At 57.4% G+C, this 14,831-nt stretch overlaps 1 protein-coding gene across 4 annotated transcripts; it reads left to right on the top strand.

Annotated features, from left to right (window-relative positions):
* Positions 1-239: 239 nt before the first annotated feature.
* On the top strand, positions 240-8,785 carry LOC137455088 (protocadherin-10-like). 4 transcript variants are annotated; one of them, XM_068165629.1, is made up of 6 exons: positions 240-548; positions 1,192-3,989; positions 4,949-5,029; positions 6,566-6,624; positions 6,991-7,079; positions 7,330-8,785. In XM_068165629.1, the coding sequence occupies exons 2-6, from the start codon at positions 1,503-1,505 to the stop codon at positions 7,587-7,589; spliced, it is 2,976 nt and encodes a 991-aa protein (XP_068021730.1). In that variant the 5' UTR covers positions 240-548; positions 1,192-1,502; the 3' UTR covers positions 7,590-8,785. The 4 variants fall into 4 exon arrangements, with proteins under 4 accessions (XP_068021730.1, XP_068021729.1, XP_068021731.1 ...); XM_068165628.1 differs by lacking the exon at positions 240-548 and having other exon boundaries at positions 1,107-3,989; XM_068165630.1 differs by lacking the exons at positions 240-548; positions 4,949-5,029 and having other exon boundaries at positions 1,107-3,989.
* The last annotated feature ends 6,046 nt before the right edge of the window (positions 8,786-14,831 follow it).

The following is a 14,831-nucleotide window of genomic DNA, read 5'->3' as shown; positions in this document are numbered from 1 at the left end:
ACTTACCGGGAGCTGTCCCGATTCCGCCCGAGCCCGCGCGTGATCCACCCGCGACGCACCTTCCCCCACCGCCCCCTGCGGCACCTCCCCGGGCCACGTCCCGCGTGGGTCTCTCTGCCCTCCCCAGGGCCAAATCCCCTCTCCCCAGCCCTCCAGCCCCGCCGCCTCCTCCGCTCTCCCGGTCGTCCCTGGATCCTGCCTCCCACGCGTGTCCCCGCTAGGAGCGGGTTGGGGGGGAGCCGGTTGGGGCCGGCTGTTCTCTTCCCACCGGGGACCGGGAGACAGAGACAAAGGCGGTGAGATATCAGTGCGGGGCTAAAGCCGCCCCGAGCCCCGCCGAGCCCTTAACGAGATCGTTAGGGGATTATCCGCGCCCTGAGCAGCCCCGGGTCCGGGGGGGGTAGCGGCCGCCCCGTCCCGTTACCGAGCGCCCCCCGGGGACGGCGCCGGTGGGAGGCGACGCGCGGAGCTGCCCAGGCGAGGCGGCAGCTGCAGCCCGGTCTGCGGGGAGAACGGATCGGCAGGCGGAGGGACCGTGATCGGTAACGGTGAGAGGGGCGGAGGTTGGGAAGATCGCGGGGGGCTCGGTCTGTCCCCCTCCCGGGGGCTGGGACGTGGAGACACGATCGGCGGCTCGGTCCGCGCTCACCTTCCGCGGGGGGCGGAAAGTTTATGCCCGCAGAGGGGAGCCACTGCGAGGTGGGGGCAGATTTTGGGGTCTCCGGCGGGATCGTACCCCGAAGGGGCTAACACGGGGGTGCCCGGAGCGGGGGAAGCGGAATTAGGGGCTGCGGGCACGGTATGGGAGAGAGCAGGGAAGGAGCGGAAGGGTCGCTGGGGATGGGGGGGGTCGTCTCTCTATGCCTCTGCGCTGATGGGTTCAGCTTGATCCGGGGCTGTAATCCCCCCTGCTCCGGTAATTAAAAACTCCGCATTACAAGGCAAACGTGTGCCGGGAAATGTAATCAAGGCTGGAGGGGCTTAACCATCTGGGGAAGGTTAGGAGCGGCACGGCGGGGGACGCGCCCGGGGGGGATTTGGCAGCCGCCGCGATCCGGGCTCCTCTTAATCTACCGCGGGGGTCGAGCGCAGCAGCTGTGGGGTAATACCGGTGCCCAGGGCAGCGATCGGTCTCGCTGTAGCTCCCATCAGCGTTAACGGGACCTCCCTGGTGCTGTCCACCCCCCCAAGGTGCATCCGGCTCCGGCAGACCGATTCTGGTGTGGTACCTGGGGACAGAATTGCACAGGGGAGCAGGACTGCACCGAAGGACAGGATTGCACCGGGGGACAAGATTGCATCCCCTCCCCGGGGCCGGCAGGAAAAGGGTTAAGTGGCCGCCGGTAGCCGCGGCTCGTCCCCAATCCAAGGCTCCGGGCAAGGCCCCCCGGCGCCTCCCCCTCACGCCCCCAGGAGCCAGAAACTCTTTGGAAGTGGAAAGGGCGAGCAAAAGCGAGGGAGGACGCGGCGGGATCCGGCGTCGCCGGGCAGCCTGCGGGGCGATGGTGGCCGGGGCAGGCTGCGGGCGGGGACAGTTCTTCCTCCCCTCCCTTCTCCTTCTCTTGCTCTCCGGGCCCCCGTCCCCGCGCCCGGCGGGCGGGCAGCTGCGCTATGCCGTGCCCGAGGAGCTAGAGCACGGAGCCTTTGTGGCCAACCTGGGCGAGGACCTGGGGCTGGACGTGTCTACACTGTCAGCGCGGAGGTTCCGCATCGTGTCTAGGGCTGGGGCCAGACAGCACCTGGAGGTGAACCTGGAGAACGGAATTCTCTTCGTGAACGAGCGGATTGACCGGGAGGAGGTGTGCGAGGCGGGGGGAACCTGCCTGCTCCACTTGCAGCTCCTCGTGGAGAGCCCGCTGGAGCTCTACCGCGTCGAGGTGGAGGTGCTGGATATTAATGACCATGCGCCCACCTTCCCCTGGCAAGAGTACGTGCTGGAGGTGGCCGAGTCCGCCGTGCTCGGCGCCCGCTTCCCGCTGGAGAGCGCCCAGGACCCTGACGTGGGCACCAACTCGGTGCACACCTACAGGCTCAGCCCCAACGGGTACTTCTCGCTGGAGGTGCAGACGCGCAGCGACGCCAGCAAGTTCGCAGAGCTGGTGCTGGAGCGTGCCCTGGACCGCGAGCAGCAGAGGGCACACCGGGTGCTGCTCACGGCGCTCGACGGCGGCGTCCCCGAGCGCTCAGGCACGGCTCAAATCCTCGTCACGGTGCTGGATGCTAACGACAACGTGCCCGCCTTCGACAAGCCCTCCTACGGCGTCAGCCTCCCCGAGGATGCTCCTGCTGGCACCTTGGTCATCCAGCTCAACGCCACCGACCTGGACGAGGGTCCCAATGGGGAGGTCGAGTACTCCTTCAGCGGGCACGCACCGCCGCGCGTCCGGGAGCTGTTCCACATCGAGCCCCGCAGCGGGCAGGTCCTGCTAAAGGGTGTCCTGGACTACGAGCGGGCACATCTCCACGAGCTGTATGTGCAGGCCAAGGACCGCGGGCCCTCGGCGGTGGCCGTGCACTGCCGGGTGCTTGTGCACCTCCTCGACGTGAACGACAACGCCCCAGAAGTGACCCTCACCTCCGTGTCCACGCCCGTGCTGGAGGATGCCCCACCGGGTACCGTCATCGCCGTCATCAGCGTCCTGGACCGGGACTCTGGGGACAACGGCCGCGTCAGCTGCGAGCTCAGCCCCGACCTGCCCTTCGAGCTCCGTTCCTCCTTCCGCAACTACTACACCCTGGTCACCACGCAGGCGCTGGACCGGGAGGCCGTGCCCGAGTACAATGTGAGCATCACGGCGCGGGACATGGGCTCCCCTGCCCTGCTGACCCGCAGCGCCCTCACCGTGCCGGTGTCGGACGTGAACGACAACGCCCCCCGCTTCCTCCAGCCCTCCTACAGCGTCTACGTGATGGAGAACAACGCGCCCGGCGCCTCTATCTGCTCCGTCAGCGCCCTGGACCCCGACTGCCAACAAAACGCCTACCTGTCCTACTCAATCGCCGACGGGCACATCCACGGCATGCCCGTGGGCACCTACGTCTCCATCAACTCCGACAGCGGGCACATGTACGCCCTGCGGTCCCTCGACTACGAGCAGATCCGCAGCTTCCAGATCCAGGTGCAGGCGCAGGACGCGGGATTCCCCCCGCTCAGCGCCAACGTCACCGTCCACATCTTCGTGCTGGATCAGAACGACAACGCTCCGGTCATCGTCTCCCCCATGCCACGCAACGGCTCGGTGGCCACCGAGCTGGTGCCGCGCTCGGCCAGGCCTGGCTACCTGGTGGGCACGGTGTCGGCGGTGGATGCGGACGCGGGGCTCAATTCCCGCCTCTCCTACCAGCTCTTGCAGGCCACTGACTTCACCCTGTTCAGCGTGGCACCGGAAACGGGCGAGCTGCGCACCCTCCGCTCTTTTCTGGAGCAGGATGCCAGCCGGCAGCAGTTGGTGGTGCAGGTGCGGGACGGTGGGCAGCCAGCACTCTCTGCCACCGTCTCCCTCCTGCTTTCCGTGGTGGAGACCCTGCCTCAGACTCTCTCCGACTTCAGCGAGTTCAGCCTCCCCTCGGAGGCTTCCTCATCCTCACCGCTCACCCTCTACCTCCTTGTCTCCCTGGGTTCCATCTCCTTCACCTTCCTCCTCGCCATCCTCATCCTTACAGCCATTCGGTGCCGGGGAGAGCGACGCTCCCGCCAAGGTGACAGCTGCTCAACGCCGCGCTGCCACTGCTGCCCGGGTTCCAGACCCTCCCCTGATGGCCTGAAGACGTCCAACCTGACAGCGCAGCCCCCCACGGGGACCTCAGCTGCCACCTGCCTCGACGTGCCCGGGGGCGGCCCTCCAGGCTACTGCTACAAGGTCTGCCTCGGTCCTGAGTCTGCCCAGAGTGATTTCATGTTCCTCAAACCCTGCAGCCCCCCCCGGAACAACGAGAAGGACCCCGGGAAGCAGTCCCAGCCAGGCCAGCATCTCCAGGTCTCCAAGCAGGTAACGCCATGCTCGGAGAAGCTCCGCGGCTCCCCCTGGCCCCCTCCCTCAGCCTGAGCCGTGAGAGAAGTCAGGCACGGCTTTTCCCGGAGAATAACCGGCGCCTTTGATCAGCCCGGGAATTAGGAGCCGTCAAGCAGCGGGAAACTCTGCACCGAGCTTCCCGACGGCTCTAATTACTGGGGGAGCGTCAGGCTCAGCTGAGGCGAGAGGAAATCCCTTCCCGCTGCCTTTTGCACCCATTCGAGATGCTCTGGTGCCCCCGGGGGAAGTTAGGATGGTGGAGGTGGCATCTCTTTTGTGTGGGTGGGCACAGAATCACAGAACCACAGAATCATTCAGGTTGAATAAGACCCTGAGGATCACCAAGTCCAACCCAGAACCCTACTCTGCAAGGTTTGCCCCTAAACCATAGCCCCTAAACCATAGCCCCAGGCACCACATCCAAACCACCTTGGAACACACACAGGGCTGGTGACTCAACCACCTCCCTGGGCAGCACATTCACCACTCTTGCAGTGAAAAAACGTTTCCCTAGGTTCAGTCTAAACCTGCCCTGGTGCAGCTCGTGGTTATTCCCTCTTGTTCTGTCACTGATTTCCTGTGAGAAGAGACCAGCACCGACCTCTCCACAACCTCCTTTCAGGTAGCTGTAGAGAGCAATGAGGTCTCCCTTCAGCCTCCTCTGTTTCAAACTATCCATCCCCAGCTCCTTCAGGCACAGAACCACAGAAACATTCAGGTTGGAAAAGACCCTCAGGATCACCAAGTCTAACCAAGAACCGTACTCTACAAGGTTCACCCCTAAACCATAGCCCCAAACACCACATCCAAACCACCTTGAAACACATCCAGGGTTGGTGACTCAGCCACCTCCCTGAGCAGCACATTCCAAAACCTGACCACTCTTACCCTGAAACATTTTTTTCCTAATGTCGTTTAACCCTGTCCTGCTGCAGGTTGAGGCTGTTCCCTCTTATTCTATCAGTAATTACCTGCGAGGAGAGATCAGCAACAGCCTCTCCACAACATCCTTGCAGGTAATTGTAGAGAGCCCTGAGGTCTCCCCTCAGCCTCTTCTTTCTCATACTAAACCGCCCCAGCTCCTTCAGTCACAGAATCACAGCCTCACAGAAACATTCAGGTTGGGAAAGACCCTCAGGATCACCAAGTCCAACCCAGAACCCTACTCTACAAGGGTCACCCCTAAACCGTACCCCCAAGCACCACATCCAAACCACCTTTAAACACACCCAGGGCTGGTGACTCAGCCACCTCCCTGGGCAGCACATTCCAATGCCTGACCACTCTTGTAGTGAAAAAAAATTTCCTACTGTCCAGTCTAAGCCTACCCAGTGGCAGCTTGAGGCCATTCCCTCTTGTTCTGTCATTAATTACCTGTGAGAAGAGACCAGCACCAACTGCTTCACAGCATCCTTTCAGGTAGCTGTAGACAGCCATGAGCTCTCCCTTCAGCCTCCTCTGTTTCAAACTAATCATCTCCAGCTCCTCCAGTTGCTCTCTATGAGATTTATTCTCCAGGCCCTTCACATCTTCCTTGCCCTCCTCTGCACTCCCAGTTCACAAGGGGACAGCCCAAGTGTTGCTGCCTGCTGTGTGGCCCCCACACCCCCACTGCAGGCTGGAGTCTGCAGTGCCCTGCTGCTGCACCCAGGGCTGGGTTTGGCCCCATCCCAGCCAGCGCTCACCTCCCCAGTTCTGTTCCCCCAGGCCTGGCTGCTGTGCATGTGGGGAGGGAGTGGGGTCTCCAGGGCGGGATTTGGATGTCAGCATTTGTTAGGTGCTGAAGTGAGGAAGGTTTCATTTTCCTGATGAAAGGCTCTTTCCAGAAGGCGATTAGAAGGATCGGGAGTGATGAGGCGTCTAATCCACTTACTTTTAATAGTGCAGCCCATCCGAGGAGAGCCCCAGACTGCCTGCCAGGAGGCTCTCCCCACACAGCTCCTTGCACTGCTGGACTCTCTTCCCTATCACATCAACAGGATTTTCCCCTAGGTGTTTGCAGCCCTCACTGGAACGTGAGGAATGCAGCCAATTTCTGCAGCCTGAGACCTGGGCTGGGTTCCCATCCCACCTGCAGAAAGGGCTTGCTGAAATTCACAGGGATAGGAAAAGCCTTTCCTCTCTTTCCCTCCCTCTGGAGGAGCAGAGCTTGGCAATTAAACTCCCAAAGACACAGAGGAAGGCCCAGACAGCCTCAAGGCCCAGACAGCTCCCCCAGCCGTAGTGGTCTTAGGGTGATGGTTGGACTCGATGATCTTAGAGGTCTCTTCCAACCAAAACAATTCTATAAGGCCCAGGCAACCCCAAAGTCTCAGGAGAGCAGGGAAGGAAAAAGGTGAGGAAGGTCCTTCTGGACCTGGGAACAAGGTAAGGAAGGTCCAGAAGGGACCAACGCTGCCTCAGTTTCCCTAAAGTGGAAACATGCTGCATGCTTCTCCACAAAGTACGAGGGGAAAGAGAGGGTAGGATCCTGCATCCCTGGGTGCTGGCAAGGCTGAGCTGATGGACAGAGGGTGCCACCAGCCAGCCTTGCCCTTCCCTGTGTTTTCCAGATCAAGCAGCCCAACACGGACTGGCTGCCTCCAAGCATGCAACGACCTGTCCTGAAGAGGTAACAAATTGAGCACTGTGGGAACAGAGGGAGAGAGTGGAGGGGGGGTGGGAGAGGGCTTGTAGTGACATGATGAAGGGCAATGGCTTTGAGCTGGGAGAGGGCAGATTGAGACTGGAGATGAGGAAGAAATTCTTGATAGTGAGGCTGGGGAGACACTGGCACAGGTTGTCCAGGGAGGCTGTGGCTGCCTCCTGCCTGGAGGTGTTCCAGGCCAGGCTGGATGAGGCCTTGAGCAATCTGGGCTAGTGGGAAGTGTCCCTGCCCATGGCAGGGGTTTGGAACTGGATGAGCCTGAAGGTCTCTTCCAACCCAACCCATTTGTGTGATCTCTGATGCAGCATTGGAATGATGTCTTCTCTTTAGCTCGCAGAGCCTGGAGGATGTGGGGGAAATCCGCAGAGCCCTCCAGAAGGAGCATGAGAGGCTGTGCACGCTGGTGACCCCTGTCTCTGGTTAGTCCTGGGGTGCTGGGGCTGGCCACAGCAGCCTCTCTCTTACCCCTTGGTGGAGGTGGGGTGTTGGGGCACATCCCTGCTCCTAACAGTTGTAGAGTTTTGCAGGGTGGAAAGGGTGTTCGGGCTCCAGCAGGGTGGTTGGTGACACATGGGCGTGGGCTTGTACCCTGGGATATGGATGGGACTGCCCCACTGAGCTATAGATGTGACCTCTCCTGAGCTGGGCTCACACTCATCTTTCTTCCAGAGTTCCAGAAGGCTTCAGCAGGCACCAACAGCATCTGGACACCCCAGTACAGCTCCTTGTACCCAGGGCATGTGCCAGCCCTGGATTATCAGCACAATGTCTACATCCCTGGCACCCCCACTCTGCTGTCCAGCAAAGATGGGCCCCTCTTCCTGGGCCGGGAGAGCAAGAACAGCTTCTCCACCTTTGGCAAGAGGAAGAAGATGACAACTTACTGTGACATGCATGACAGTGTGGTTATCAATAACGACCTGAAATAATGCCCAGCAGCCCTGCCCAAGGCCCTCTTCCAGCTGCCAGCCCCCCCCCCCCCCCCCCCCCCCCTGCAGCACACAGCCCCAGGTGTGGACCGCTCAGGGCTTTGTGGGGCTGCTGGGGTCGTGCTCCACCGGAGCGTGGGGAGAGGATTCAAGGCACAATGGACTGAAAAGTGCTAGGGAGGTGCAGGGGGAAGGGGTGGGGAGGGCATTTCTTGCAGCTTACCCTGCAGAGCTGTGTTGGCAGCAGGTGCTGCTGGGGGTCCTTATGCCCAGATTTAAGCAAATCTGCCTTGATTTTACCCATTCCTGTGTCCCCTCCTATCCATCCCTGTGAGCATTGTCACTTTGTCTTGTCTGGCTGTGTGAATGTACTCAGCTGCATGCCTCTGCTTCTGTCCCAGCAGGCATGGGAAGTGTGTGCAGACCAAGCCTGCTTCAGCCAGGCCTGGCCCTGTGTGCTGGGGCAGTGACCCTCGCTCTGTCCCCAGTGGGATCTGTTGCATGTCCAGAGCAGATGTTTGTGTCTGTCTTCTCCAGCAAGTGAGTGCAAAACCCAGGCATCGTGGATGCTTCCTTTCAAATCCTGACCCAACACTTTGGAGGGCTGGAGACCCAAAGTCCAGGACAGAGCCGAGGTCCAGGACGCAGTCAGGCTCTGCTCCAGGAGCAGGAGGGGCTGGGGCAGACACAGACTGTGCCAGGAGAGCTGCCAGCCTGAGCAGCTGAGGGGGGCACAAGGTGAGGTCCCATTGGGTAACTCTCTAGCTGAAGGCAGCATCATCTGAAGGAAAGGTGGCTGCCAACCATCAGAGGTATGCTCCCACACAGGTGCAGTCCTCCTCCCTGCTCTTCCTACCCTCAACCAGATTCCTGTTTCCCCAAGTTCTGTGTGCCTGGGGGAGCCCTTGCACTGGGGACCCCACCTGCACAGGACAGACGTCTCCCACTGCACCCTGCTTCTCTTTGAGGACTGTTATCTGGCTGGCAAGAATTCCCACAGGCACAACTCCAGCCCCAGAACAGTCTCTTCCCTGTCCTGCTCCCTACACCTGTCCACCTGGCCTGCCTGCCAGCGCTGCCAGTTGCTGCTGTCACGGGACAGTTCCTTTGCAGTCCATCTGTGCAGCACGTGACAGCTCTTTCTAGATCAAGTTTGTCTCACAATGTCTGATTTGTACCAATAAATTGTATTTTAATAGCTCACCCTGGCTCCTGGCTGTCCCTGAGCTGCGTGTGGCAGCAGCAATCACTGCTGACTCTTGGAGCAGAGCTCTTGGCTGTGTGTCCTTCTTAGGTGCTGGAGCAGCTTGGGAGAGCTCACTTCATTTACTTCACCTGAGTGCTGGAGGCTCAGGGTCCCTTTCCCTCCTTCCCTGCACCCAGGAGCACTTTGGAGTCATGGCCAGAAGGAGCCTTGTGCTGGAGATGTGATGCAGGCCCTTGCTCCATGCCTCAGCTTGGGCAGAGGCTCTGCAGGGATTTGCATCAAGGCATAGGACCTAAAGGGCTTTGAAATGCTGGGGAGAGGGGGCTGGATCTGGCAGCACTGACTTGTTGTTGTGCATTGCTTTCCATGGCTCATTTAAGCTCTCCCCTGGATGCTCACCACCCACCAGCTGGCCTCAGGAGTCACAGAGATAACCTGGATGTGTGCCAGGCACAGGGACCAACTGCCTTGGAAAAGGCAAGAGTGTGCCTGCTGGTGGGCTGGCTCTTCACTTGGTGTGTGCTCTGGTGTTGCCTTAGATGAAGTCCTGAGGTGGCCACTCTGTGGCTGTCCTTCTACCCCCTGATTGCTCCCTGGCTGCCTTGGGGAGGCTGCAATGCAGCTGTTGGGATTAACCCAGGAAAGTCCTTGTCCTCTAGTGGGTGATGAGCTCCTCAGTGGGAGCAGGGGGCAGGGAATGCTCAAAGGAGCCCCATGGGAGTCAGGGACCCAGGAGCACGGTGCTTTGGACATGAAAAGGACCTGGCTTCTTCTGGTGACTTCAGTCCCAGCTGCCAGCTGCCTGCCTGTGCACAGATGAAATGTCCCCTGTCGCAATTCAGGGGTGGGATGAAGGATTTGGTGCTGCCAAGTGCATTCTTCAGTGGCCTCTAAGAGTGTTAAGGGTGAAAAAAACAAGAAAGAAGCCCAGAGAGCCCCAGCCTGGGCTCTCTGTACAGCAGGAGCCTGTTTCACTGCTTCAGAACAAGAGGATTATCTGAAGTGAAACAATAGAATGAATAACAGCCTCAAGAAGTAATAAAAGCATCACATGGAGACGACTCCCTGCAGGGCAGCAAGCGCCTCTCTCTGCCAAATTAGTCCTGGCAGTGTTTTCCCTGCCCTTTGCAGGTAGTGCTGGTCCTAGGACAGGTCTTGGGGTCCACAAGGAGCTCAGCTCCAGCCCTTCTGCAGCAGGGCCAAGCCCTTAGCTGCGGTTTAGTTCTCACAGCAAGAGCATCCGGACACATGCTTCATGGTTCCCAGGATCCAGACAGACACGTGGAGCTGGGACTTCAAAACAAATTCCCAAAGGGAAGCTGATCTCAGAACTGATCCCCAAAGCCATTTGAAAGTGACACTGCATCCCTTTCTTTGTACAGCCATGGAGCTGAGCAGCTAAGCAGGCAGCTTTTGCCACCTCCCTGTGAGTGTCTCACTCTCCAGTGTGAGTGTCTCACTCTCCAGTGTATTTTCCTGGCATTTTCTTAATCCCTGTTACTAAGACTCCACTGATGCTCAGTAAATGGCCTCCCTCTCTTCTCCATCACCCCGGTCATCTTCAACCCAGGAGATGAGACAGATACACACACAGAGATCTGCACATCTTACTGATCCTCAGGTCTGCATGTTCAGGTCAGGCCTCCTCCAAAAGGGCTTTGAGGGTCAGCACATCACCCAGCCCAGCTCCCAACACCTCACACTCCCCGAGGATCTATTTTGGCTTCACAGAATCACTGAATGTTAGGGGTTGGAAGGGACCTCCAGAGATCATCTACTCTGAGCCCACTGCCAGAGCAGGGTCACCTAGGGCAGGTCACAGAGGAGTGCATCCAGATGGGTAGTGAAAGCCTCTAGAGAAGGAGACACCACAATCTCCCTGACTTCCTTGAAGGAAATCCTGCCCTGACAAGAGCTTGGTTTCAATCTTTATTGCTGATGCCCAATATTGACACAAAGGACAATCAAAGGCACTTGCTGTAGGGCAGGGAGCATCTCCTGAACCACACCACTGCCCCTTCTTCAAAGGGCACACCTGGGCAGAACTGTACAGCTCAAAGATGAGATCTCTTTTGAAGGGCCCCCGCCCAGGGGCAGGGGGGGTCGTTAAAAATGCAAGGTCTTTGCCCTGCAACCTGTTATGTTTCCAGCTCTTCCTGTGCTTACCCTCCTGCACAGCTCATGAGCATTAGCTGCTTTCTGTACTCTGGTAATGCACTGGGCACGGCACACTACCCAGCACGCTTTCCCTGTGCCCCTTTCATACCTTCCAGCAGAGATCCAGAGGCAAATCTGGCTTTCAGGGACCCTCTAGCCAGCTTGAGATTTTCTTCCACAGCAGCAGGAAAGCTGCCATGTGGTGAGGATGGCTGCAAAGTGCTGCAGGCCATGCTAGGCAGGCACGTAGTGCTGCTGGGCACCCGGGCGAGAGAGGGGTTTTGTGCTCTTGCTGAATAGACTCTTTGGATGGAAACATCACTTACAGCTCTGTAATGACTTGAAAGCCTCTACCAGAGAGAGACAAAATGAATCCAGAGACAGAGAGAGAAAAGAGGCCAGAGGGAAAGACCCAGAGGGGCTGATGCTCAGCTCAACTCCAGTCTGCAGTGCAAGGAGTCAGACAGCAGCCAGTGAAGCCCCCCCAAGGGACACAGAGCTCTGAGTGAAGTCAGGTTAGGCTGGGGAGAGCCCGGAATGCAAGCAGGCTCAGCTCCCCAGAGGGCTCAGTGCCACTAGGACAGAGCTAAAATCCATTGGGACCAGTCCAAGTCTGCACATTGACCTCAGAGGGCTCGAAGTCTGTGGCACTCAGTGGTTAATTACAGACACCGGAGATATTAAACTTCCTCCTTCCCCTTTCCCCCTTCCCCTTCCCCCTTCTCCCTTCTCCCTTCTCCCTTCCCCCTTCTCCCTTCTCCCTTCCCCCTTCCCCCTTCCTCCCTCCCTCTCCCTCTCCCTCTCCCTCTCCCTCTCCCTCTCCCTCTCCCTCTCCCTCTCCCTCTCCCTCTCCCTCTCCCTCTCCCTCTCCCTCTCCCTCTCCCTCTCCCTCTCCCTCTCCCTCTCCCTCTCCCTCTCCCTCTCCCTCTCCCTCTCCCTCTCCCTCTCCCTCTCCCTCTCCCTCTCCCTCTCCCTCTCTTCAAGATGATGCTGGAACATCCTTCATTTCCCCAAGACAGGCTCAGGGCCCATCCTACTTTCTCTTTCAGCCTGCCTCAGTGTCTTACCTCTCTCCCTGGGCTCACCCTGGTGAGTTCCCTGCAGTTCTTGGCTGGATCCCATCCTCCTGTTTCTCTTTTTTCCATTCTGTTTATCATCATCTCAGTAGCTGCTCTGCAGAAATAATTATCCTTTAGCTTTTGTCATAATAATTTAGCCTGTGCAAGGCTGAAAAATGGTCTGGGTGGCTGTTACAGGCTGATTTTTCTCTGCTCCTTTACTCCTTTTGTGGTTTTGGTTGTTTGTTTGGGTTTTTTTTTCCCCTGTTTGGGTTTTGTTTGCTTGTTTTTCCTTTTGTTTGCTTGTTTGGTTGGTTTGTTGGGGTTTTTTTTCCCCCTTCCCCCCTTTACTGCTCTGAAAACATCCATTGCCAGCTCCTCCACAGAGATCAGCTGAAGGAAGAGGCCAGGGCTAAGTGAAGCTTTTGCCTCCCCACTTCGCCTGCAATGCATTTGCAGCCTAAGTGGTGGAAATGTCACTGAGCCTGTTGGCAGCGCTCGCTGGAGTGGAAGGAATGCTCCTTGTTAGTGATAATATGACTTAATCAGCTTAATTATTGTGAGCCAGGAGGAGACACCTTTGTGTATTGAATAACTCATGACACGCTGGGCCACAAGAGCAGGAAGGAAGGCTTGGAATATCAATTAAATATGACCTCTTAGTGCAGGATGCACTTTGACTAATGATTCCCCTTGCCACGAAATTCAATCATTTACAAAGCTCACATTTGAATAAATGATACATCAGTGGGTTTTTTCTTTTTTTTGGGGATTTGGGTTGGGTTTTGTTGGGGCTGTATGGGTTTGTTTTTTTGGCAAGGTTTTAAACAATGGCAGCAGTTTTGATTCCGGCATTCAGAAGCGGCTCTCCGACGGCAGCGAGCAGGGCAAACAAGTTCACGTGAAATGGGTTGAGCAAGGGAGCATTTGTGCAGCCAACCATCAGCAAGGCAGCCAGAGGATCTGCAGGCAGCTGTGGGGAGGTTAGCCGCTTAAATTCAGGGCTAGGAATGCCTGTAACAACAGGTGAAAGGAAAGCAAGCAAACAAAGAAGCAAACAGATCGCGTTGGAAGGAAGGAAGGAAGAGAGAGCAAAGGGTCCCAGAAGGGTCACTGAGGTTCTTCACATCAAATCTGTTCATTTCCTATGGAGACAGACTGAGCTGGGGTGGTTCACTCTGGAGAGGAGAAGGCTACAAGGAGACCTTATTGTGGCTTTCCAGTACCTGAAGGGGGCTACAAGAAAGCTGGGGAGGGACTTTTGAGGGTGTCAGGGAGTGATACGACTGGGGGGATGCAAAACTAGAAATGGGAAGATCCAGACTGGATGTTAGGAAGAAGTTCTTCCCCATGAGGGTGGTGAGAGACTGGCACAGGTTGCCCAGGGAGGTGGTGAAAGCCTCATCCCTGCAGGTTTCTAAGGCCAGGCTGGATGTGGCTGTGAGCAACCTGCTGTAGTGTGAGGTGTCCCTGCCCATGGCAGGGGGCTTGGAACTGGATGATCCTTGAGATCCCCCCCACCCCTGACAGTTCTATGATTTCAGTAATGCCTACCACAGAAAATATCATTAAAGAGCTCCAGAAATGTCTTATCTTCCATTTGCCCTACACAGAAAAATAAATCAGACTCCTACAAAGGACAGAGGAGAAGGGAAAGCAGCCATCAGTCAGGAAAATGATGATGAGCATGAGGAAGGTTGCTGATAGGCCAGGAGGCAGAGACTGTGTGATAGGAGGCTGGATGGCAGGCAGCAGAATTGGGGTTAAATTGCTGTGTGAACCCAAGAGGAGAGATGAGCTGTCTGAATCTGTTGTGTTACAGTGAATCACTGGATATCTGTACCCAAATCTTCCTCTCAAAAGCACTGGAGGTCACCGTGGTGCAAAGAGCAGCACCACCTCTGAAAAGGGACTCCCTCAGCCCAAGTCTACTTGGAAAGTCAGAGGTTAGGTCAGATTCCAGCATCCCAGAGAAGCTTGGGTGGTTTGATGAGTCTCCTCTAAAGTCCATATTCACATTTCATGGATTGATAGAATGGTCTGGGACCTTAAAGGTCATCCAGTTGCAATGTCCTGCCATGGGCAGGGACACCTCCCACCAGCCCAGGCTGCTCAAGGCCTCATCCAGCCTGGCCTGGAACACCTCCAGGGAGGGGGCAGCCACAGCCTCCCTGGGCAACCTGTGACAGTGCCTCCCCACACTCACTACCATGAATTTCTTCCTCATCTCCAGTCTCAATCTGCCCTCTCCCAGCTCAAAGCCATTGTCCCTTGTCCTGGCACTCCCAGCCCTTGTCCAAAGTCCCTCCCCAGCTCTCCTGGAGCCCCTTCAGGTGCTGGAAGGCTGCTCTTAGTTCTGCCTGGAGCCTTCTTTTCTCCAGGCTGAGCATCCCCAACTCTCCCAGCCTTCCCTATAGCAGAGGTTCTCCAGCCCTCTGGCCATTTTTGTGGCCTCCTCTGGACCTGATGCAGCAGTTCCAGATCCTTCTTGTGCTGGGGGCACCAGAACTGGATGCAGTACTCCGGGTGGGCATCTCACAACCAACACAACATTGGTTACAAGGTGACAGACAGGGCTCTAGGATTCATTTTCCTGTCAAATGCTTGTCCTCATTCACACCTGCTTCATTGCTGCTCTTGCTCTGCAGTTGTTCAGTCTGTACTGATTCCATCTCCAAAGCTCCCTGAGGACAGAAGGAACATAGCCACCCAGGTATAGGTTTTTTTATGCCCAGGTCCAGAGAATGGCAACAAAGCTTAAGAAGGGTCTGGAGAACAGGGCTGGGGAGGAGCAGCTGAGGGAGCTGGGGGTGTTCAGTG

This window comes from Melanerpes formicivorus, unplaced genomic scaffold (assembly GCF_026170545.1).
Source record: "Melanerpes formicivorus ecotype bairdi unplaced genomic scaffold, bMelFor1.0.p_v2 SCAF_91, whole genome shotgun sequence".
NCBI classification, from domain to species: Eukaryota; Metazoa; Chordata; class Aves; order Piciformes; family Picidae; genus Melanerpes; species Melanerpes formicivorus.
This window is presented reverse-complemented; position numbering and strand designations above follow the sequence as displayed.